Source organism: Akebia trifoliata, unplaced genomic scaffold, assembly GCF_017979445.1.
Source record: "Akebia trifoliata isolate Shusen 1 unplaced genomic scaffold, ASM1797944v1 Contig00837, whole genome shotgun sequence".
Taxonomy (NCBI): Eukaryota; Viridiplantae; Streptophyta; class Magnoliopsida; order Ranunculales; family Lardizabalaceae; genus Akebia; species Akebia trifoliata.
In genome coordinates this window covers 7,817-32,814 of record NW_028237254.1, presented here as the reverse complement: position 1 = coordinate 32,814, position 24,998 = coordinate 7,817, and the positions used below count along the sequence as shown (strand labels likewise).

At 35.9% G+C, this 24,998-nt stretch overlaps 2 protein-coding genes and 2 pseudogenes across 3 annotated transcripts; 2 read left to right on the top strand and 2 right to left on the bottom strand.

Moving 5' to 3' along the window:
- The first annotated feature begins 404 nt into the window (after positions 1-404).
- Positions 405-5,116, top strand: LOC147380992 (wee1-like protein kinase). 2 transcript variants are annotated; one of them, XM_086430975.1, is made up of 10 exons: positions 405-692; positions 1,059-1,119; positions 1,214-1,280; positions 1,957-2,223; positions 2,829-2,896; positions 3,013-3,122; positions 3,193-3,233; positions 3,309-3,457; positions 4,145-4,498; positions 4,934-5,116. In XM_086430975.1, the coding sequence occupies exons 1-10, from the start codon at positions 427-429 to the stop codon at positions 5,030-5,032; spliced, it is 1,482 nt and encodes a 493-aa protein (XP_086287101.1). In that variant the 5' UTR covers positions 405-426; the 3' UTR covers positions 5,033-5,116. The 2 variants fall into 2 exon arrangements, with proteins under 2 accessions (XP_086287101.1, XP_086287100.1); XM_086430974.1 differs by having other exon boundaries at positions 2,823-2,896.
- Positions 5,117-7,021: 1,905 nt separating this feature from the next.
- On the bottom strand, positions 7,022-9,519 carry LOC147380991 (putative methyltransferase At1g29790; annotated as a pseudogene).
- An 8,251-nt stretch (positions 9,520-17,770) lies between these two features.
- On the top strand, positions 17,771-20,157 carry LOC147380990 (wee1-like protein kinase). The gene is made up of 6 exons (XM_086430973.1): positions 17,771-17,820; positions 17,914-18,114; positions 18,184-18,224; positions 18,303-18,451; positions 19,144-19,497; positions 19,959-20,157. The coding sequence occupies exons 1-6, from the start codon at positions 17,771-17,773 to the stop codon at positions 20,034-20,036; spliced, it is 873 nt and encodes a 290-aa protein (XP_086287099.1). The 3' UTR covers positions 20,037-20,157.
- Positions 20,158-22,120: 1,963 nt separating this feature from the next.
- Positions 22,121-24,675, bottom strand: LOC147380989 (putative methyltransferase At1g29790; annotated as a pseudogene).
- Between the last annotated feature and the right edge of the window lie 323 nt (positions 24,676-24,998).

Genomic DNA, 24,998 nt, shown 5'->3' with positions numbered 1-24,998 from the left:
AATGAAATGTAGAGGGATGTGTGTTGGATTTCTGATGTGGTAATCCATTTTAGCAAAACAACCCTCCGTAAGGCTCAAGATTTTACTATGTAGTAACGAAAGGGTTTCACAATCCATTATAGTGGTGTATCTTGGAACCGAACCATTTGAGAACCAAAATCGATAGGAATCAAATTAGAACCGACCCATTGATACCCCTAAGCTGAAATCATTTACGATTCTAATGGACGGTCAGATATTAGGATGAACCCGCAGCATTGTTATTAAAATAATTCCGGCACTATAGCACATTTTTTCACACCAAAAATGAAAAACCGCGCAATTTGAACTTCGAACCTTTTCGCTCCCTTTCTCTCTCTGAACTTTACAGTACTGAAAATATATTTTATATTGAGAGAGAGAGAGAGAGAGAAGCAGAGGTTTCAGATGAAGAGAAAAACCCTAAAGAGGAGTGGTAGTAGTAAGAGAGGGAAGAGGAAATTGAAGGGTACACTCGCAGAGCATCTGATGGTTCAGCTAGGGCAAGTCTCTTTGTTTCCTCTCCAACAGTCCTCCTCTTCTTCCTCCAACCCTTCTAACTTCCAGAAGTTTCTAGAAGACGAAAAATCTCATCGTCCCTCTTCGCTCTCCCTTGACATCGATGTCGACAATGTTGATGAGAAAGATTTCATTCTCAGTCAGGATTTCTTCTGGTAATTCTTTCTTCATCTACTTCTCTGTTTTTCTTATTTCAATTAGGGTTTATTAACTTAGCTCATTTTCTATGAATGCTAAGTTTCAGTTAGGGTTTATTAGTCTAGTTCATTTTCAAATTTATACTGATTTTCTTCCAATCCAGTGAGGTGATGGCCCATTTATTCAGATATGTATATCGATGAGGTGGTCCACGCATTGGTGTTTGATAGGGAGAATTTGAGTTCCTTTTTAGTTGATAATTATAGATCGCTAATCTTTAGTTAATTTTGTTCTAGTCGCCCCAAATTGTAAGATTGAGCATTTTGATCATTCAAACGGTGATCCCTAAATTATTGATTTTTTTTTTCCTTGATTTGATGAAGCACACCAGATTATATCACCCCAGATGGGCAACAAATCTCCACCACTTTGGATTGCAATAAGGTAATTTTAATTGTAAAATTAGATGCTACTCTGAGTGTTTTACTCTAAGATCCATAAGGGAAAAAAACATTTTTGATCATCTGCTTTGTTTCAGGAAAACATGCCCTGCCCCAAATCACCAGAAAAGATGACCACTGGTAGAAGCAAACGATATCGACATGGTAGGGTAGCTTCTTATATCGATTTTTATTTTTACGTTCCCTCTAGTACTTGAATCTTTCTCTGATGATACATCAAGTGCCATGATATATTTATTTGTAAAATTCCACATAAATCGGGTAATTTGATTGTGGATTTGGATATTTCTGTCTATATTTATTGGTAGAATTCCATATAAATCTGGTAATTTGATTGTGGATGTGGATACCCAGCATCCATCCAACACAGGAAAACTGTGTGGGCCATTGAATTTGTATGGTTATTTCTAACTAACACACTCAAGACCAAGGGAGTCTGCACATTGGGAACTTTGTGCACACCTCTGATCTGAAGAACGGATACTCTTGGTGCAATGCTCTCTGCAGGCTTAGGCTTGTACTGTAAAAGCTATTTGAAGTTTGAATAATCTCAATATCCCCCAATATTTGGGAAAATTCATAGATGTGATGATTCATAAAACATGGGACGTATGTATAATCTAAGAAATTTTAGGTCTTTATACCTACTAGCCCCCCCCCCCCCCCACACACACACACGCACACACCCTTTGAAATTTCATGACTTGAGTAGAATTTGTTTTTTGAATTTTTATCATTTAATCTTTCCTCCCCTTTTACTGTTTTCCATTTGTTCAATGCTTTGGCTGATCTTGACATTTAAATGGCCATCTTTGCTCAGAGGGTTTCTCAACCAATTCTGTTGGTTCCGACTTGCTTTGTCATCAACAAGTAATGGAACTTGCATCAGATATTTTTGGCTCGGATGAACCCAAGACAGAAAAATCACCTGTAACTGGATTAGAAAAGAAGCAGAATTATGTCTCACAATCTGCGGTGGCTTTGCGTTGTCGGGTTATGCCTCCCCCTTGCATCAGGAATCCATATCTAAAGGAAACTGCAGAAATGGATTTAGATCCCTTTGGAAGCCGAAGAGTGAAATCTACAGGTACAAGTTTGATTAATTATTTCTTTATGGAGTTAATGAATAATAATCGTACAACGCCTAATCTGTTTTTTGATCTCAAGATGATTGCTTCTAACATCTTTTTGGAGAGGGAAGGTGGGATCTAACTTGCAACATCAGCCTACAGGGTCATCTAGTTGATATAGTTAAACATTTAAAATGGGTTATTACAGAATTATTACATGGGACATTCAGCCTTTCTAGAGAATGTGCTCTGGCCTAAGTTACAAATATGTTTGACACTCTATATCTGTACGACACTGATCCATGTGTCCATTTCTAACGCATAATTGTATATTTAAAACAAGACAATGACATGTATGATTTGGAAGACAATGATGTTAGAATGAAACTTACTAAAGCAAGATAGCAAAACTAAAGAGGAAACAATATATTCTAAGAACTGAAAAATGAGAAGGCATACTTAATACACACACACATATATGTATGTATGTATGTATATATATTTCAAAATAGATTTAAAAAAGCTGTTAGGTGGTGACCAAGAACTGTATCTTAGTTCAAAATGGCTATTTCATCTCTTCTTACGTGTTTCATACTTTCATTATTTATGTTGTTAGTTGCAGGTTCTTTCCCTGCAGTTGTTGGTGGAGATGGTCTATCACGTTACCGAACTGATTTCCATGAGATTGAGGTGTTTGAATTCCTAGACATTTTAGGCTTTTCTGCGCTATTAATTATGTTTCTCCATATATTCTTTTAGTGTGCCTACCAGTGGCCTTAATTTGTGATTTATCCTATTTCATCCAGCAAATTGGCTATGGGAACTTCAGCCGTGTTTTCAAAGTTTTGAAGAGGATTGACGGTTGCATGTATGCTGTGAAACATAGCATAAAGCAGTTACGTCAAGACACGGAAAGGTACATTTATATTCTTCTCAATGCATGAACTCATTGCTAGAACAAGTTGCTTATACTGTTGAGTTGGCAGGAGGCGAGCGTTGATGGAGGTTCAAGGTCTAGCTGCTTTAGGTATGGTGATAAAATCACTAAATTCTTTTTCTCCTCTTCTCCATGTTCGTGACGTTGAAAATCAATCTTGCTTAGGATCTCACGAAAACATTGTTGGGTATCATACTTCTTGGTTTGAAAATGAGCAACTCTACATCCAGATGGAGCTCTGCGATAGCAGCGTGTCCGTCAACAATTCTTCTCAATTATTGACGAAGGGAGAAGTCCTGGAAGCTATGCATCAGGTTCTTAACTCTTAATTCTCATTGTCTTATAAATAAGATCCTTGCTTTTATGTTTTCAATTGTTAGAAGTTTCATTAACATTTTTTATACTTGTCAGATAGAGTAGTTATTATGACATACAGACAAATGCATTTCAAATTATAAAATTTTGTTCAATCGACCACAAATTTTTGGGCTAAGGCTTTGGTGGAGTACTAACCCATAGAAGGAATAAATATTGTGTTTGAAGGAGCTTTTCATGAGTGAATGAAGATGGCAAAATATTTAATATCACAGTGAAATCTCTCAAATGTCTTGATATAGTTTCAGCAGAAAGATTGACTAGGAAACTAAACGTTATAAAAATCAACAAGAATGCTTCCAAAACAAGCTATGAAAATATAACCACATAAACTACAGATTATAGGAACCCATGATAACTCTTTTGAAAAGGCTACACATGTCCATGGAAGGTCTTTCTTTCGGTGAAAGTATCTGCAATTTAATTGTCAGCAAAGGTAAAGGGTTGATGAAGCTAGTGCTCTCCTTGACAAATAAAATTACTTTATGCTTTACTTTTGTGTGATTTGTCCATTCTGAAGTGCTTCATCCATTGTCTTTTTTCTAGATTGCATTTTTCATTCAGTACATGAATTTCCGGCTCCTTCACTAAATGTCATTTATATGTGATACCAAGATATCTTTCAGATTGCCAAGGCATTGCAGTTCATACATGAACAAGGAATAGCTCATTTGGACGTAAAACCCGACAATATTTATGTCAAGAATGGTGTTTATAAGCTTGGTGATTTTGGTTGTGCAACGCTCATTGACAGAAGCTTACCTGTTGAAGAGGGTGATGCACGATATATGCCTCAAGAGATTCTGAACGACAAATATGAGCATCTCGACAAGGTTGACATATTCTCCTTAGGAGCCACCATCTATGAACTTGTCAGAGGATCACCTTTGCCAGAGTCTGGGCCTCAGTTTTTGAACCTTAGAGAGGGGAAGATCCCACTCCTTCCTGGACATTCTATGCAGTTCCAGAACTTACTCAAGGTAAGATACCAATGTTTTTCCTTCAATATTACTTGAGATTCTTTTGGAAAGAAGCAGCATTATTGTGTCTTTGCTTTCTCTTCTGTGATCTCTGATATAAGTTTTATGAGATTGAGCTGTTATATTATTAGCTTGAACTTCAAAATAACAAGTTTAGCAATTTATAGGACTTCACCATGGAACTTCCATCAAAGATTTTTCAGGGTGAAACACACCCACTGAAAAATCAATTAACATATATCCGTTAGTATCTCGCTAAATTTATGTTAATGAACTCATTAAAGACTCAAAAAAAAATATGAAGGATATCAGGGCAAAAAAACCCCACTTTTTTTAAAAAATAAATAAAGAAAAAAAATTCTGTGTATGTAGCCTCTTTTCTTCTATTTCAATTGACATAAACTGATCTATTTTTTGATTCCATCATCCTATCAGGCAATGGTAGACCCAGACCCAGTTCGACGACCTTTTGCTAAAGAATTAGTAGAAAATCCCATCTTCGACAAGGGCCGAAGAACTGTAAGAACCATGTAATACTTCTGATACTATATTTTGATGGATCAAAAGTGCCAATATTGTGTATGCAGACAGTTCTGGCCAGTTGAACCAAGTTAAAAACACAGGAAATCTTTGTCCCGGCCAATTTTGAAGCTTCAGATGGTCTGCAACCAGCAGTTCTAGCCCTAATATTTGTACCAATTTTGCTTATAAGTGGTGCAAGTTTTGTAAAGAAAAGCATGGAATAATGTACTTATTTTGTGAAGGTGGTAAGGAATGCATGGCTCATGCTGCAAGTCCCTTATTAATGTTAGTATTGTGGACAGTGTAACTTGTTATTATCTTGAACTAACGGTTCCATTATAACTTCTTTTATTGATCAGATGGTCATGCCCATCTGATTAAGAGTTAAAACAAGTACATCTAAAAAAGAAACCCTGTGGAAGGGTTAGAATTTTAATTTTATATGGACAATCTGATTCGTGATTTGAGGCCTTTTATTATCACAGGCTTTGTGAGAATGTCAACCTGTCTGTTATCAGCTGCTGATGGAAAATATTTGAATCCAAGGATAGAAATCATCGATCAGTGTGAATTTTGGTTTACATGCCTATGGAAATATATAGGCCCACATTCATGGTTTTATAGGCCTGGAAGAGCTTGCTAGACGTGGGTGTAAAAACTTTGATTTTCAGGAAAAAAAATAGCTTGAATCTGAGGGTTAGAAATCACAATCAGACTGATTTTCTTAGGTATTCAAAGTCAGCACAAAAGGATTGTGGTATAATGGTTTCAAATCTCATCTAAGATTGAGATGACTCACCCTAGTCATCTCAGTATTGTTCACAAAGGAGATGGATTTTCATGGTGTCTCGGGTTTCACACACTCACAAGGAGATTGTCCACTAACTCCAACTCCAACTTTTTTTTTTAGGTAGGGACTCCAACCAAAATCATATAAATGTGCTTTATTTGGTTGGTCCACTCAAATAGTGGTTTGATATCACTTTTTCATGCTTGGGTTGTGATAAGCTGGACCACTTTAACAGAACTCCAGGTGGTAAGAAGTTCACTGATCTTGCAGTTACGACGAGAATACAAAAGTTAGACTCAATCATGTTTCCCTTGGTGCATCCAGGGTTTATCTGTTTCAAGTTGACAGCATTCTGCACCTTCTTCCTTTGGGTGGCTGTGGAATAGTATTCTGATGATGAACCAAATTATCCGTCATGTCATGGGTTCATTTATTCTAATTTTCACTTGCTTTGTAAGGACAATGGAAGTCGGAAGACCATCTTGTCATCCATTGTTAGATATCCCATGAAATATGTGATAAATTTGGGGGTCCAACTCAAAACCAATTTGCAATGAGTAGGCCCAGGAGATTATAACGAGAGAGACAAGGAAAATTTTATCCAATGTAGGACTTAACTCAACAATATGGTCCCACTTTATGTCTCTCTCCAACATTCTTGGTTGCTTCCCTGATTCGGTGTACTCTTTGTTAGTGGGTTGACAGTTTCTTGATAGGCCTTTCTCAGCTTTTAAAAAGATTATGTGGTGTATTTCATGGGAATGAGGAGGTATAATTGCATCTGCAAGAATCAAGAGCTCTCACCTGGGGTATTATTATCGCAATTCTGGAGTTTTTATTTACTGGTGTAAATTCCTTAAAGAATTCAAATGGATGTTTCTAGAGAATCTTTTGGAGAGATGGGATTGGATTCTTTTAGCATTAGATGTGATGAGGGAAGCTTTTTGAGGGTTTTGGAGGTGTCGGTTGTATGCCTTTCTGCTTTCCTTGTATTTAGTTGGTCACCTCGACCTTTGCTTTGGAAAATTGGTATCCTTGTAAATAAAATGCTTGTCCCACACCAACCAACAGACCAATGAAACAGATACTTTTCATTTTGAAAATGGTCAGATCATTATATCAGCTTTATATCTCAAAACAGAAATGTCAGGGGACATAGACTCTGAATCTGAATGCAAGGAGTAAAGGAAAAAAGAAAAAGAAAATTTGAGTGATGAACAAGAACTTTAAGATTCTGATACTTCAAAATCATGAGAGCATTATGAGATACAGACATGTAAGTAACAGTATTATCGATAAGAAATAAACAAGCAACAAGTACTCTAAATCATAAAGATCTAGGTGGTTTCTCCAATAATGCAGAAAGAAAAACTTCATCTTTTGATTTAGGAGAAATAACCCACTTATGTTTCCTGTACCTGAACTGCAGGAACATGTACATGTAGTCGTCCAAATCCTTCCTACTACAGAAAAACCGGTCTATCCAAAGCAACCCTCCTGGCCTCAAAATTCGATCCCAATCAAACAAGATAAAGTCCATCAATTGCAGGTCGATCCAGCCATCCAAAAACCCAGTTGTATGAATCAAGTCCATTGTGTTATCGAAGAACGGGAGTCGTTGATTCAACGTCACATACAGAGGAACCAACCCTCGAAGTGCGATCATCTCATTGAAAGGGGCTCCAAGGTTTAAAGCAGTCGAGATGATCGTCACATTTTGTTCTTTCATCCTCGCAGCAAAAGTCCCTGTACCAACACCGAAGTCCAAACCTATCCTTATCTCCCCGGGTTTGATTGCCAATACATCACTTATTAAAAAATCAATAGGAAGTGAGCTGTTACGGACCCATTTAACCCTTTCTTTGTCCATTTCAAAAATCCAGTACATTTGGAATAACCTCGCTTGGGGTTTGTGCTCGATAAGCAGTTGAAGTTCCTGCACATGTGATTGCTCCAACGAACATTTCTATCATCTGGTGATCTCCACAGAGACTCGTTAATCGGGTAGGGCTTCTGATAGAGCTTAGATGCCCTTGTCAAGCATCACCTCCGAGGCAACGGGTTGCACCCATTAACCATAAGCTTCTGAGCTAGGTTCCAGTCATCTTTGCAATAAGAACCAATGTCGTAATTCATGTACTCTTCCAATTCCTTCTTCATCAGGACACAAGCATGGCCTATCGTGTTGTAAATTCTTTCTGTTCCATATATATTGATCTTCCCCACTCGGTTATCTTTCGGGGTTATATACTTTCGTATCTCCTCAATCAAGAAAGAATTAATCAACGGGTCTTCCTTTATTGTCCTGTTATTGATCCCTTCAGTTCTAGGAAGCCGAATCTGTCTAAGAGATATGTGAGCACTATACAGAGGTTGGATCACCTCCTCTTCTAAAAACTTCTTGTACTCCGACTTTGAAATTCCCGTCTTATCCAAGGTGTTTTTGCTTTTTTCAATCTCTTTCACAGTAGATTCGAGCTTCTCCTGCAAACTTGCAATCTTCAAAAGGACTTCCTCGACGCGATCAGATAAAGATTTTACGTCGAAACCAACATAAACATCATTCGAACTGTAAAAATGGCGGCAAATGTCGTTGTCATGAAGGAAAAATCTGGATGAGTAAAACCTAAGGAGACTGGTTATGCTTACAATTATAACAAGCCCTCCTAGTACAATCTGAAGGGAACCCATTATTTTTGAAAGTCTACATTTGGGAAAGCAGAGCCTCCCCATCGTTAATTAGAAGAAAAAAATATTGAATTGTCACGGATCACTATATGTTTCTACTCTTCTTCATAAGTTTAGCAGTTAGAATCTAAAAAAGCTGAAGGGAATACATTTGGGAAAGCAGAGCCTCCCCATCGTTGATTAGAAGAAAAAAATATTGAATTTTCACGGATCACTAAATGTTTCTACTCTTATTCAGAAGTTTAACAGTTAGAATCTAAAAAAGCTTCTGAAATCTAGACTCTAGATTTACAATTGTTCAACCGATCGATAATGCAGAAGAGGAGAAATTAATAATGTTCTTGTTAAATTTAACAGAACCAGACATGAAGTGGAGTTTCAAGCTAATTTAGTATGAATTAGGAAAATATAAGATGGAGCTCCAAAATCAACAATAAAGTAAAACTACTGAAAAAGGTCACGAAGTTACCAAAATAGAGAAACACAACCAGTTCTTCCTCAATTTTGATCAATTGATATCGAAACCAAAGCTCATGAACTAATCTGTAATTACAGATGAACCTCTAAAACTCTTTCTTCTGTTAAATCTTCCCAAATCATCCAAAATTCAACTTAAAACCCTAAAGACCAGGCCTCGAGCTTGCTTCAACTGCTATCGATCAGTCTCGAAGCTGTAAAATCGTGAACATAAAGCTTTCGTAATCCAACTTTGCAAGATCAATCGGCTGAAATGGCTTGCTTCTCCAAAACGGAGATCAATCGAAACCCTAAAGGCTCGAATCTCGTAATTTAAAACTCTAAAAGCTCGAAAACCTAACAGCTCTGGAATATTATTTAAAAAAGTTAGACGCGTTGACTGTGATAGAGAGATTAGGGTTAGGGTTAGGGTTAGGGTTAGGTTTTCCATGACGCAGACCAGCACTAATAGTTGAGACTAAAAGACGTTTTCGATTCCTTTTTTTCTTTCTTCACTTAAAGAAAGAAACACAAAAATGGCGATGGTGGTGGTGGTGGGTAGTTCCTCGTGTTGAAACTTGAAACGGTTTCAAACTGATAGGGATCCTGATGTTATAGATCCTGTAGTAATTTTAGTATAATACTACCTATGTTTAAGCTCTTTCATATAATACTGATGAAGTCATATACGCATAACTTCGTTTCAGTCTTTATCAAAGAATGTTGACTTTACGTTTTATAACACAGTTATTTCCATTTTTTGGTTTGATATTAAGGTGGTTATATAATAATAGTACTGCCGAGTCTATGGTATCATTGGCTTAATTTATAGATATGTGGGGGTGTTTGGTGAGGAATATATGTTTATTCTGGGTAGATTTTACTGAGGAAGGGATAGTTCCAGGTTGTTCCTGAATAATTTTGGTTCCCAAATGAAATAAAATTCATATAACCTAGATACCAAGAGATATGTATTCATAGTGGTTTGCTGATTGTTTTATATTTATTTATTGGGTTGAATGAACTCAATATAATATTATGGCATTTGAGTTAAAGATACATCATATGTTAAGAAATATTTATCAAATTTTTTTTATTTTATACTATCGTTGATATCTCCATCCTTCGGGTGAGATTAATCCCACGGTGACATGCATCGACCCCTCGGAAAGTCCTATGTCCAACTGGTTGAATTGAGGGTTAACCGTGCTCTAGAGGATGGCTCCAAGGAATTCATTGCTTCACAGGGTTTTAAATCTTTGACCTACTCTCTATGTTATGGCATTTGAGCTAAAGATACATCATATGTTAGAAATATTTGTCAAATTTTTTTTTTTTTTTGCTTATTGTTGGTATCTCCGTCCTTCGGGTGAGATTAATCCCATGGTCACATGCACTGGTTTCTCAAAAAGTCCTATGTGCAACTAGTTGAGTCAAGTGTCAACTGGACCTTGGAGGGTGGCTCTAAGGTATTCGTTGCTTCGTGGGGTTTCTAACACTTAACCTACTCTTCCTGAGGAGCTTATCAAAGCTTGGCTTGTCACTAGGCCAATCCCTTGGGGTTGTTTGAAATATTTATCATAACTTCGTATTAGATGAAGACATTATTTTGATCATTTAGTCATTTGACTTGAAGAGATGAAATACACTATATGGAGGGTTTGCTTGTAGTCAGTGTGCCTACTGCTTGGGTTCGGGGGTAGAGTTCTCAAGAAGAATTTTGGGCACCTTGCTCCATAATTTTGTCTTTGTCCAGATTATAAATTCAAAGTAAAAAAACTCATTTTAGGGTTTCAATGGTGGATTTTCAGTTTTTTGAAGATGGGGTGAGGTTGAGATACTGTAACCTTGATTTTTACAGAAATAGTGAAATGATCTCCTCATTGCTCGAGAATGAATGCAAATTGTGTGTAGTGTTCTCTCTTTATTTCTGATTTTAGTTTTTTTTTTTTAATTTAATATTTGCTATATCTCTCTCACCCTATTTTATAGACATTTAAATACATCTCCATTCTTTATGTTGAAGTTATGAGACTTGTCCAAAAATCTCTTGCAACGCAATGCATGATTTCCAGGCTTCATACTGGCAAAATCTATGCCTTAAATATACAATTTTGCTTCAATGTTGGGCCAGAGGTGGTCTTGGCTTGAATAAAATACATTTTCTACGGCCGGTCTGGCCCAGTGATTATATGGATCATATTGGGCTTTATTTAAGATCTAATTAACATGGCCCATTTATAGCCTTGCCCAATGACATCCCGAGATGTACCACTCTTGTCATTGTTGGAGCTTTTACAGTATTTGGAAGATCAGTAATGAGCTAAAACTTTCTTCGAGTCAGAGTCCTTAGAACCTTGGCCCGACTGATTGCTCAGACATGCATCCACCAAAGTGGGGAGGTTGTGGGTTCAATCTCAAATCGGGTCAGTTTGTTGAATGGGCTTAATGGCCCAATCCGTCTAGAACTATATGGTTCTGTGGGCTAGACTTAGGTGGTGTTTGTATGCGCTATTTTTCAGCGCTTATTACTGAAAAAAAATATTCAATATTTTTTGTCAAAATAACACGTTTGTTTACTCCATATTTTCAGCGCTTATTACTGAAAATAAGTAAAAAAAATTCAAGACTATTGATGTTGAAAAAAAGTGCTGAAGCGGTAAGCACTTTGCTTTTTCAATACGGACAAGTATACCCTTCATTTTTTTGGGACATGGACAAGTATGCCCTTACACTTAAAAGGATATTACCTCTTATATCCTATAGATAAGTATATAAGCGCCCCACAAATTAATAAATCCACACCATGATCAAATTGTTTTATCTTATATGGGTTACAAGTTTTGGAATTAGTTGAGTTTTGGTGAGGATGATCTCTACAATGAAGAGATCATCTTCACCAAAAATTAGCTCATCCCGAAATTTCTACCCCATCAAACTAAGTTCAAGAACTGTAAATCGTTCATTTTTTTTTTAAACTAGTTTTGATATGGTCAGAAGTTTCAGAATGGGTTGATTTTTTGTGAGTATGATATTTAGACCATATAAACCATCCTCACCAAAAATTGGTTTATTCCAAAAACTTTAATCCATATAAGATAAAAAAAAAAAAATTTGGTTATGGTGTGAGTTGCCCTTATTAATTCGTGGGGTGCTTTTATAATTACACATCATTCATTTCCATTGAAAATTATTCATCCCAAATTAAGTTCTTTCAAAATTGATTTCAAATTTTGGTGACTTGTATGACATTATTATTTTTAATTTGAAATTTGTGGGCTTTTAGAAATAAAAATTATTATTTATAAATTAAAATTTTGAATATTACTTGTTATTTAAAAATGAATTGTATTTTAATTTTATAAGAAATTATATATTTTATTGTATTTAATAAGAAATAGGCATTTAAAACATGCAAACAATATATAATATGATTATAAGGGTAAAAGAGATTATTTACCAATTTCAGCAATGTGTAACAAACATGATTTTGCATCTAAACAAACAACATTTTCAACACTTAAATTCAGCGCTTATAAGTTTCAGCACTTAATGCTATTCAGCACTTATTTTTTTCAGTTTAACAAACAACACCTTAAACTTATTTTTAAGACTCATCATTCAAATGAGTTGAGGAAAGTCTTTTACTCCTATGTCCTACTTACACCATAATACATGACCTTACTTTGTCTTCCATCAGATACTAACGAAAATGATGAAAATGCCCTCATCTTCTCTCTCTTTCCCAAATCCTTTTGTTTCTCCCTGAAAATCTAACAACTTCAATGTCACTTTAGCATCAAGATTCTATATTTTACTTTAAGCCACGAGAACAAGAAACAATTCTTTTATTTATTTATTTTGTTGTGTGTGTGTGTGTGGGGGGGGGGGGGGGGGGTACGTTGAAGATCAGAGGTACTTGAGGATTTTGAATATTTAATGTATGGGTTCTCTTGAGTGAGGGATTAGGGATCTCTATGATGTAACCTTTTTCAAAAATATAGGTGTAGGCACATTGTCAAACCACATAAATTCTTGTGTTTTGTGTGATCTTTATTTTCTTTATTGGAGACTTATTATCTTTTTCCACATAATTGCCTCCAACCCTTAAAATTGTAACCAAGTTTATTTTCATAGATACAACTAAACACGTCCAAGAAATCCATTATTTTAAAAAGTTATTTATGTGAAAAACATATTTTCATCCATTCAAACATGTCCTTAATTTTTTTAGGGACCGACTAGTTGCACATCACCCAATACCAGTTGCATGCCATCACTTTAAAAAAATCCACTTGAACTTCATTATTTGGATTTCACTCTAAAATTAATTGATTGACTTAATTTTTTATTTAGAAATTCATCGATGCATGACTTTCCTAACTGCTATGGAATAAAAAAAGACTCACCAACTAGGATAAGTCCTCAAGTCAAAGGAGAAAAGATAATTGATTGAATTAATTTTTTATTTAGAGATTCATCGATGCATGACTTTCCTGATTATTGTGGAATAAAAAAAGACTCACCAACTAAGACAAGTCCTCAAGTCAAAGGAGAAAAGATAATTGATTGAATTAATTTTTATTTAGAGGTTCATCGATGCATGATTTTCCTGACTACTGTGGAATAAAAAAAGACTCACCAACTAGGACTGTGTCCCGTAGCTATAACAACATTAAGGGTATGTTTGATTGCACATGGAAAATAGGGTGGAAAATCAATTTCCATGTAAAATGACATTTTTCAAATGTTTGATCGCATATGGAAATGGAAATTCATTTTTCACCCCCTTCAAAAAGTCCACCAAAACATGGATTTCACTTTCCCACTCATATGGGTGGGAAAGTGAAATCCACCCATATTTTCCATCCCCAATTCTTCCCCACTCATATCTTCTTCTTTCCTACCACCACCAACACCATTACACTAACATCGTCATCGTCACCATCACCGTCTTCATCTCTGTTTCCGTTATCATCATCTCCGGCCACCTTCTCTCTCTCTCGCCTCCTTCGCCACCACCACCACCACTTTCTCCCCCGATCTTCCTCATCATCTTCTTCCTTACTTACCTCCATCGCCGCCACCGTCGCCACCGTCGCCACCACGTTCTCTCATCTTCTTCCTTACTTACCTCCATCGTCGTCGTCGTCACCGCCACCATAGCCGTCGTCTCCGCCTCCATCGTCTCCGTCGCCACTGCCATCGCCGCCACATCCTCCCCCTCCCTCTTCCTCCTCATCTTCTTCTTCCTCTCCCCCTCCTCCTCTTCTTCTTTTTTCTATTATTTTCCATGATTTTGTCCAAGTAAAATCAAACAATGGAATTAGATTTTCCAACCCTACCTATTTTTCACAACTATTTTTTCATAGATTTCAAATTCCATGGAAAGTCACTTTTCATGCAATCAAACATACCCTGAGTTCAATCACTTATCTTTTGTCCCTTGACTTGAGTCCTCAAGTGAGTCTTTTTTTATTCCACAGTAGTCAGGAAAGTCATGCATCGATGAAACTCTAAATAAAAAATTAATTCAATCAATTCTCTTTTCTCCCTTGATTTGAGGAACTTTTTTTATTTATCATGAATTAAAAAACATGAGCAAAAGTTTATTATAATTTGGGTTCTTGTAAGGTCCAATATCATTGGATGGATTTGTATCCAACTATATTAATGAGTTAATGGAATACAGGCTACTAAACCCAAGATGTATTTATATTATGTGTGGTGCCATTAAACACTTCTCTAAGTGTTGATTTGGAATAAAGTATTAGAATCACAGCATCATTATTAGATGGATAAAACAATGTATAGCCAATTGGACAGCTCAGTTTATATTTTTGTATGGTACATTGTCTTTTTTAGCAACGAACCAATTATTTATTAAGTATTCTTCCAAACTACCAACTACCCATAAAAAAGGATTTCGTGGTCTATCTTAATCTTTCTCTTAGAAATTAATGAGTTAAACCTCCCTCTCATGCAAGCTACTTGGAGAAATATACATCCTTGATTTAATAACAGATGCAATGAAGCTTTATGTGTCTTAATATCACAAATAAAATTTTCATTTTAGATTAAAAATGGGACCTTGTTTAAGATAAGGCATTTAAAATTAGTAGATATGACCTACAATAATAAGGTGTAGCTTAACTTAAACACAAGAACATTTTAACGGGATTTTAAGTTCGATAAGAGTATCAATGGATCTGATACCATAAAACTGTATTCATTCAGATTTATATTTTTAAAAAATCATAATTATAGGTAAACTATTTTTATAGACAAAACATACTCTTCATCAGGTGTGCTTGATCCTCAAAAAAATTACTCCACACTATTCTAACATAATCTATCCAAATTTCAATGCAAAGATGATGTGGCGTATCAAGCTACACTTTATCACTGTACATCATGTCTCTGATACATTATTATACTCTAATCCCAATATGTTCTTTTTATTTTTACTAAAATAGATGGTTATACATTTTTTAATTTTTTGATCCGCTATATATGTGTGTGTGTGCGCGGGTGTGTTTTTCCAACAATTAGTTTAGCACCATAAGTATTTTTCAATTTAATTAAAAGAGAGAATATTTTACCCTTTTGTCTTTTTGGAATCAAGGCTATTATAACATGAAGTTATAAGTTATTTAACTAGAAGATACATATACTTTAAATGTTCTAAAAGAAAAACAAAAGATAAAAAATAATTTAGAGTGATAATATCTGAATTAACATGAGATTCTTCCACCAAACCCAAATTTTTGGAATTAGTCTTTGACCAACATTCAAGCTGAAATGCTGAATAAAACCCAAAAGACTTTGATGTATTAGTGACCTCCCCAAAAAAAAAAAAATTATTGTGTTTTTTTCAAGATTACTAACGTCTCCAAAATTAATGGCTCGTGTGGATATGCAGGAATCAGAACTTAGAACATAAGTACCGTCTTAAGTACAAAGAATAATATTCATACATGCCCTTGCAAGTTCTTTTAAAAAAGAAAAAAAAAATTGGTAACAAGAGTTAAAGCCATTTTGAGTTAAGGAGTCACAAATAATGGCAATTCCATTCTATAACCCAAAGAAATCAAACGTATATATCTATTGTTATATATATATATATATATATATATATATATATATGGGAAATGTTCAGCACCCTAAGTTTTACCACACATTTTAACAAACGTTTTTTGTCCTACATGGGTTAGAAGTTTTGGAATGAGCTGATTTTTGGTGAGGATGATCTCTATGATTAGAAGATCATCCTCCCCAAAAATCAGCCCATTCCGAAATGTTTAGCCCCATGTTTACACGTTGAAAAATCGTGGACTGTCCATTATTTGTAAATCAATTTTGATGAGGTTAGAAGTTTTGGAATGAGCTGATTTTTGGTGAGGATGATGTCCTCACCATAGAGATCATCCTCACCAAAAATCAGCTCATTCCGTAACTTTTAACCCATGTAAGACAAAACGCGTTTGTTAAAGTGTGTGGTAAAACTAAGGGTGGCGAACGGGACCCTATATATATATATATATATATATATATATAATATATATATATATATATATATATATATATATATATGGGGTAGCGTTCAATGGCCAACAGTTTGGCAAACACATTTTTCAAAACATGGGTTAGAGGTCTTGGAATGGGCTGATTTTTGGTGAGGATGATCTCTACGGTGAGGAGATCATCATCATCAAAAACCAGCCCATTCCAAAACTTCTAACCCCATCAAAAATGGTTTATAAAAAATGGACGGTTCACAATTTTTCAACTTGTAAACTGGGGTTAGAAGTTTTGGAATGAGCTGATTTTTGGTGAGGATGATCTCCTCACCGTAGAGATCATCCTCACCAAAAATCAGCCCATTCCAAGACCTCTAACTCATGTTTTGAAAAAGTGTTTGCCAAAATGTTTGCCAAACTGTTGGCCATTGAACGGGACCCATATATATATTATCTATCTATCTATTTACCTATATGTATAATCTCTTGTAAACAACATAGTGTGTACATTATATATAGAGAAAGCCAAAGGACACCCGGTTCTAATGTTCTTACGGTAGCAAGACTTCTCTTCTGCACCCTAAATGAAGGAGAATTCCCTGGTTTTTGTCTTCCTCTAGTGAAAGCAAATCCTGGGTTTTATGCTCACCGAAAAACAAATTCCCTTTTCAGATCACCAACAACAAGAAAGAAAGAAGAAAGTTTGAAAAAGAAAGACAAATTTCAATAATTATTATCTAAATCTCTTCTCCTTCTTCTTCTCTTCTTCTTTTTCAATGTCAAACATTACAGGTGATAGTAGGAGCTTCTCTTCTGGTAACACTGGTGAAGAAGTCCAACAACAACAACATCAACAGCTACAACATCACTTCCATGACTTGAACTCGCGACCTTCGGGCACTAGAACTAATAGCAATGGTTCCACCTCTCAACAACAACCATCAGCTAATAGTAATTACAGATTAGTCCATTTCTAACGCATAATTGTATATTTAAATTGTCTTGAAGATAAGTTGCTTGATATTAAAAAATTCGATCAATGAGGTTGAGTTATTAAGATACTAATTTGATGACTTGTTTTGAGCAGGGACATGACCATGACGTTAGAATGAAGCAGTCTAAAACAAGATAACAAAACTAAAGAGGAAACAATACATTCTAAGAACTGAAAAATGAAAAGTCATACTTAGTATACACACACACACACACACACATATATGTATGTATGTATATATATTTCAAAATAAATTTAAAAAAGCTGCTAGGTGGTGACCAAGAACTGTATCTTAGTTCAAAATGACTATTTCATCTCTTCATACTTTCATTATTTATGTTGTTAGTTGCAGGTTCTTTCCCTGCAGTTGTTGGTGGAGATGATCTATCTCGTTACCGAACTGATTTCCATGAGATTGAGGTGTTTGAATTCCTAAATATTTTAGGCTTTTCTGCGCTATTAATTATGTTTCTCCATATATTCTTTTAGTGTGCCTACCAGTGGCCTTAATTTGTGATTTATCCTATTTCATCCAGCAAATTGGCTATGGGAACTTCAGCCGTGTTTTCAAAGTTTTGAAGAGGATTGACAGTTGCATGTATGCTGTGAAACATAGCATAAAGCAGTTACATCAAGACGCGGAAAGGTACATTTATATTCTTCTCAATGCATGAACTCCTTGCTAGATAAGTTGCTTATACTGTTGAGTTGGCAGGAGGCAAGCGTTGATGGAGGTTCAAGCTCTAGTTGCTTTAGGTATGGTGATAAAATCACTAAATTCTTTTTCTCCTTCTCTTCTCCATGTTCTTGACGTTGAAAATCAATCTTGCTTAGGATCTCACGAAAATATTGTTGGGTATCATACTTCTTGGTTTGAAAACGAGCAACTCTACATCCAGATGGAGCTCTGCGATAGCAGCTTGTCCGTCAACAATTCTTCTCAATTATTGACTAAGGGAGAAGTCCTGGAAGCTATGCATCAGGTTCTTAACTCTTAATTCTCATTGTCTTATAAATAAGATCCTTGCTTTTATGTTTTCAATTGTTAGAAGTTTCATTAACATTTTTTTATACTTGGCAGGTAGTGGGGTTATTATGACATGCAGACAAATGCATTTCTAATTATTAAATTTTGTTCAATCGACCACAAATTTTTGAGCTAAGGCTTTGGTGGAGTACTAACCCATAGAAGCAATAAATATTGTATTTGAAGGAGCTTTTGATGAGTGAATGAAGATGCAAAATATTTAATATCACAGTGAAATCTCTCAAATGTCTTGATATAGTTTCAGCAGAAAGATTGACTAGGAAACTACACGTAATAAAAAACAACAAGAATGCTCCCAAAACAAGCTATGAAAATATAACCACATAAACTACAGATTATAGGAACCCATGATAACTCTTTTGAAAAGGCTACACATGTCCATGGAAGGTCTTTCTTTCGGTGAAAGTATCTGCAATTTAATTGTCAGCATAGGTAAGGATTGATGAAGCTAGTGCTCTCCTTGACAAATAAAATTACTTTAATGCTTTACTTGTGATTTGTCCATTCTGAAGTACTTGATCCATTCTCTTTTTTCTAGATTGCATTTTTCATTCAGTACATGAATTTCCGGTTCCCTTCACTAAATGTCATTTATGAATAATATTGTGATACCAAAATCTCTTTCAGATTGCCAAGGCATTGCAGTTCATACATGAACAAGGAATAGCTCATATGGACGTAAAACCCGACAATATTTATGTCAAGAATGGTGTTTATAAGCTTGGTGATTTTAATTGTGCAACGCTCATTGACAGAAGCTTACCTGTTGAAGAGGGTGATGTACGATATATGCCTCAAGAGTTTCTGAACAACAAATATGAGCATCTCGACAAGGTTGACATATTCTCCTTTGGAGCCACAATCTATGAACTTGTCAGAGGATCACGTTTGCCTGTGTCTGGGCCTCAGTTTTTGAACCTTAGAGAGGAGAAGATTCCACTCCTTCCTGGACATTCTATGCAGTTCCAGAACTTAATCAAGGTAAGACACCAATGTTTTTCCGTCAATATTACTTGAGATTCTTTTGGAAAGAAGCAGCATTATTGTGTTTTTGCTTTCTCTTCTGTAATCTCTGATATAAGTTTTATGAGATTGAGCTGTAATATTATTAGCTTCAACTTCAAAATAACAAGTTTAGCAATTTATAGGACTTTACCATAGAATTTCCATCAATGATATCTCACTCATAAGTACCCGTTGTATGTCAAGAAGAGATGTGCAGGAGGTGAAACGCACCCACTGAAAAATCAATTAACATATATCTGTTGGTATCTTGCTAAATTTATGTTAATGAACTCATTAAAGACTCAAAAAAAGATATGAAGGATATTGCCACCTTTAAAAAAAAAATTAAAGGAAAAAAAATTCTGTGTATGTAGCCTCTTTTCTTCTTTTTCAATTGACATAAATTGATCTATTTATTGATTCCATCATCTTATCAGGCAATGGTAGACCCAGACCCAGTTCGACGACCTTCTGCTAAAGAATTGGTAGAAAATCCTATCTTCGACAAGGGTTGAAGAACTGCAAGAACCATGTAATACTTCTGATACTATGTTTTGACGGATCAAAAGGGGCAATATTGTGTATGCAGACAGTTCTGGCCAGTTGAACAAAAATTAAAAAAACAGGAAATCCTTGTCCCGAACGACCAATTTTGAAGCTTCAGATGGTCTGCAACCAGCAGTTCTAGCCCTAATATTTATACAAGCTTTGCTTATAAGTGGTGCAAGTTTTGTAATGAAAAACATGGAATAATGTACTTATTTTGTGAAGGTGGTAAGGAATGCATAGCTCATGCTGCAAGTCCCTTATTAATGTTAGTATTGTTGACCATGAACTAACTGTTCCATTATAACTTCTTTTATTGATCCGAAGGTCATGCCCATCCGATTAAGAGCTAAAACAAGTACATCTAAAAAAGAGTAGAATTTTAATTTTATATGGACAATCTGATTCATGATTTTAGGCCTTTTATCATTACAGGCTTTGTGAGAATGTCAACGTGTCCGCTATCAGCTGCTGATGGAAAATATTTGAATCCAAGGATAGAAATCATCAATCAGAGTAAATTTTGGTTTACAGGCCTCTGGAAATATATATAGGCCCACATTCATGGTTTTATGGGCCTGGAAGAGCTTGCTAGACGTGAGTGTAAAAACTTTGATTTTCAGGAGAAAACAAATATGCTAGAATCTAAGGGTTAGAAATCACAATCAGACTGATTTTCGTAGGTATTCAAAGTCAGCACTGAGCACAAAAGGATTGTGGTATCATGGTTTCAAATCTCATCCATGATTGAGATGACTAACCCAAGTCATCTCGGTATTGTTCACGAACGAGATCGTCCAGTAACTCCAACTCCAACTCTTTTTTTAGGTAGGGACTCCGACCAAAATCATATAAATGTGCTTTATTTGGTTGGTCCACTCAAATGGTGGTTTGATTTCACTTTTTCATCTTGGGTTGTGATAAGCTGGATCTTGCTGAATCCACTTTAATAGAACTCAAGGTGGTAAGAAATTCTGCAACGGACTGATTGAGTCTTCCGTAACAGAAACACAGCATCGATCCAAACAAACTCCTCGAAGTGATCTCGCAGTTACGATGAGAATACAAAAGTTAAGACTCAATCATGTGTTCCTTGGTGCATCCAGGGTTAATTTGTTTTAAGTTGACAGCATTCTGCACCTTCTTCGTTTGGGCGGCTGTGGAATAGAATTCTGACGATGAACCAAATTATCCATCATGGGTTCATTTCTACTAATTTTCGCTTGCTTTGTAAGGAAAATGGAAGTCGGAAGACCATCTTGGCATCCATTGTTAGATATCCTGTGAAATATGTTATAAGTTTGGGGGTCCAACTCAAAACCAATTGGTAATGAGTGGGAGAGGCCCAAGACCTTATACGGAGAGAACCATGATAAATTTCGAGGTCCAACTAAAAACAAATTGGCAATGAGTGGAGAAGCCCAGGAGCTTATAACGAGAGAGAGAGAGAGAATGAAATTTTTGTCCGATGTGGGACTAAACTCAACAATATGGCCCCACTTTATGTCTCTCTCCAACATTCTTGGTTGCTTCCCTGATTCGGTGTACTGTTTGTTTGTGGGTTGACAATTTCTTGATAGGTCTTTCTCAGCTTTTAAAAAAATTATGTGGTGTATTTCATGGGAATGAGAGGAATAATTGCATTTGCAAGAATCAAGCGCTCTCGCCTGGGGAACTATTATCGCAATTTTGGAGCTTTTATTTACTGGTGTAAATTGCTTAAAGAATTCAAATGGATGTTTTTAGCGAATCTTTTGGAGAGATGGGATTGGATTCTTTTAGCATTAGATGTGATGAGGGAAGCTTCTTGAGGGTTTTGGAGGTGTGGGTTGTATGCTTTTCTGCTTTTCTTGTATTTAGTTGGTCATCTCGACCTTTGCTTTGGAATGAAATTGGTATCCTTGTAAGAAAAATGCTTGTCCCACACCAACCAACAGACACTTGAAACAGTTTCTTTTCATTTTGAATATTGTTAGATCATTTTATCAGCTTTATATCTCAAACAGAAATGTCAGGAAACATAGACTCTGAATCTGAATGCAAGGAGTAGAGGAAAAAAGAAAAAGAAAATTTGAGTGATGAACAAGAACTTTACGATTCCGATACTTCAAAATCATGAGAGCATTATGAGATACAGACATGTAAGTAACAGTATTACTGATAAGAAATAAACAAGCAACAAGTACTCTAAATCATAAAGATCTAGGTGGTTTCTCCAATAATGCAGAAAGAAAAACTTCATCTTTTGATTTAGGAGAAATAACCCACTTATATTTCCTGTACCTGAACTGCAGAAACATGTACATGTAGTCGTCCAAATCCTTCCTACTACAGAAAAATCGGTCTATCCAAAGCAACCCTCCTGGCCTCAAAATTCGATCCCAATCAAACAAGATGAAGTCCATCAATTGCAGGTCGATCCAGCCATCCAAAAGCCCAGTTGTATGAATCAAGTCCATTGTGTTATCGAAGAACGGGAGTCATTGATTCAACGTCATGTATAGAGGAACCAAACCTCGAAGTGCGATCATCTTGTTGAAAGGGGCTCCGAGGTTTAAAGCAGTCGAGATGATCGTCGCATTTTGTTCTTTCATCCTCGCAGCAAAAGTCACTGTACCAACACCGAAGTCCAAACCTATCCTTATCTCCCCGGGTTTGATTGCCAATACATCACTTATTAAAAAATTGATAGGAAGTGAGCTGTTACGGACCCATTTAACCCTTTCTTTGTCCATTTCAAAAATCCAGTACATTTGGAATAACCTCGCTTGGGGTTTGTGCTCGATAAGCAGTTGAAGTTCCTGCACATGTGATTGCTCCAACGAACATTTCTATCATCTGGTGATCTCCACAGAGACTCGTTAATCGGGTAGGGCTTCTGATAGAGCTTAGATGCCCTTGTCAAGCATCACCTCCGAGGCAACGGGTTGCACCCATTAACCATAAGCTTCTGCGCTAGGTTCCAGTCGTCTTTGCAATAAGAACCAATGTCATAATTCATGAACTCTTCCAATTCCTTCTTCATCAGGACACAAGCATGGCCTATCATGTTGTAAATTCTTTCTGTTCCATATATATCGATCTTCCCCACTCGGTTATCTTTTGGGGTTATATACTTTCGTATCTCCTCAATCAAGAAAGAATTAATCAACGGGTCTTCCTTTATTGTCCTGTTATTGATCCCTTCAGTTCTAGGAAGCCGAATCTGTGTAAGAGATATGTGAGCACTATACAGAGTTGGATCACCTACTCTTCTAAAAACTTCTTGTACTCCAACTTTGAAACTCCCGTCTAATCCAAGGTGTTTTTGCTTTTTTCAATCTCTTTCACAGTAGATTAGAGCTTCCCCTGCAAACTTGCAATCTTCAAAAGGACTTCCTCGACGCGATCAGATAAAGATTTTACGTCGAAACCAACATAAATATCATTCGAACTGTAAAAATGGCGGCAAATGTCGGTGTCATGAAGGAAAAATCTGGATGAGTAAAACCTAAGGAGACTGGTTATGCTTACAACTATAACAAGCCCTCCTAGTACAATCTGGAGGGAACCCATTATTTTTGAAAGTCTACATTTGGGAAAGCAGAGCCTCCCCATCGTTAATTAGAAGAAAAAAATATTGAATTGTCACGGATCACTATATGTTTCTACTCTTCTTCATAAGTTTAGCAGTTAGAATCTAAAAAAGCTGAAGGGAATACATTTGGGAAAGCAGAGCCTCCCCATCGTTGATTAGAAGAAAAAAATATTGAATTTTCACGGATCACTAAATGTTTCTACTCTTCTTCATAAATTTAACCGTTAGAATCTAAAAAAGCTTCTGAAATCTAGACTCTAGATTTACAATTGCTCAACCGACCCATTATGCAGAAGAGGAGAAATTAACAATGTTCTTGTTAAATTGAACAGAACCAGACATGAAGTGGAGTTTCAAGCTAATTTAGTATGAATTACGAAAATATAAGATCGAGCTGCAAAATCAACAATAAAGAAAAACTACTGGAAAAGGTCACGAAATTACCAAAATAGAGAACACAACCAGTTCTTCCTCAACTTGATATCGAAACCAAAGCTCATGAACTAATCTGTAATTACAGATGAACCTCTGAAACTCTTTCTTCTGTTAAATCTTCCCAAATCCTTCAAAATTCAACTAAAAACCCTAAAAACCAGGCCTCGAGCTTGCTTCAACTGCTATCGATAAGTCTCGAAGCTGTAAAATCGTGAACATAAAGCTTTCGTAATCCAACTTTGCAAGATCGATCGGCTGAAATGGCTTGCTTCTCCAAGAAGGAGATCAATAGAAACCCTAAATGCTCGAATCTCGTAATTTAAAACCCTAAAAGCTAGAAAACCTAACAGCTCTTGAATATTATTTAAAAATGTTAGACGCGTTGACTGTGATAAAGAGATTAGGGTTAGGGTTAGGTTTTCCATGACGCAGATCAGCACTAATAGTTGAGATTAAAGGACGTTTTCTATTCCTTTTTTTCTTTCTTCGCTTAAAGAAAGAAACACAAAAATGGCGATGATGGTGGTGGTGGCGGCGGTGGGTATTTCCTCGTGGTTAAAATTGAAACGGTTTCAAACTGATTGGGATCCTGATGTTATAGATCATGTGGTAATTTTAGTATACTACTACCCATGTTTAAGCTCTTTCATATAATACTGATGAAGTCATATACTCATAACTTCGTTTCAGTCTTTATCAAAGAATGTGGACTTTACGTTTTATAACACAGTTATTTCCATTTTTTGGTTTGATATTAACGTGGTTATATGATAATAGTACTGCCGAGTCTATGGTATCATTGGCTTAATTTATAGATACGTGGGGTGTTTGGTTAGGAATATATGTTTATTCTGGGTAGATTTTACTGAGGAAGGGATAGTTCAAGGTTGTTCCTGAATAATTTTGGTTCCCAAATGAA

Excerpts from the sequence above, each read along its gene's own strand:
- LOC147380990 (XM_086430973.1), top strand. The coding sequence starts at position 17,771 with ATGACTATTTCATCTCTTCATACTTTCATTATTTATGTTGTTAGTTGC. Across the intron at positions 17,821-17,913 it reads ATTTATGTTGTTAGTTGCAG|GCTTTTCTGCGCTATTAATT; the intron begins GTTCTTTCCCTG and ends TAAATATTTTAG. Across the intron at positions 18,225-18,302 it reads TCAAGCTCTAGTTGCTTTAG|GATCTCACGAAAATATTGTT; the intron begins GTATGGTGATAA and ends AATCTTGCTTAG.
- LOC147380992 (XM_086430974.1), top strand. The coding sequence starts at position 427 with ATGAAGAGAAAAACCCTAAAGAGGAGTGGTAGTAGTAAGAGAGGGAAG. Across the intron at positions 2,897-3,012 it reads CTGATTTCCATGAGATTGAG|CAAATTGGCTATGGGAACTT; the intron begins GTGTTTGAATTC and ends TATTTCATCCAG. Across the intron at positions 3,123-3,192 it reads TTACGTCAAGACACGGAAAG|GAGGCGAGCGTTGATGGAGG; the intron begins GTACATTTATAT and ends TTGAGTTGGCAG.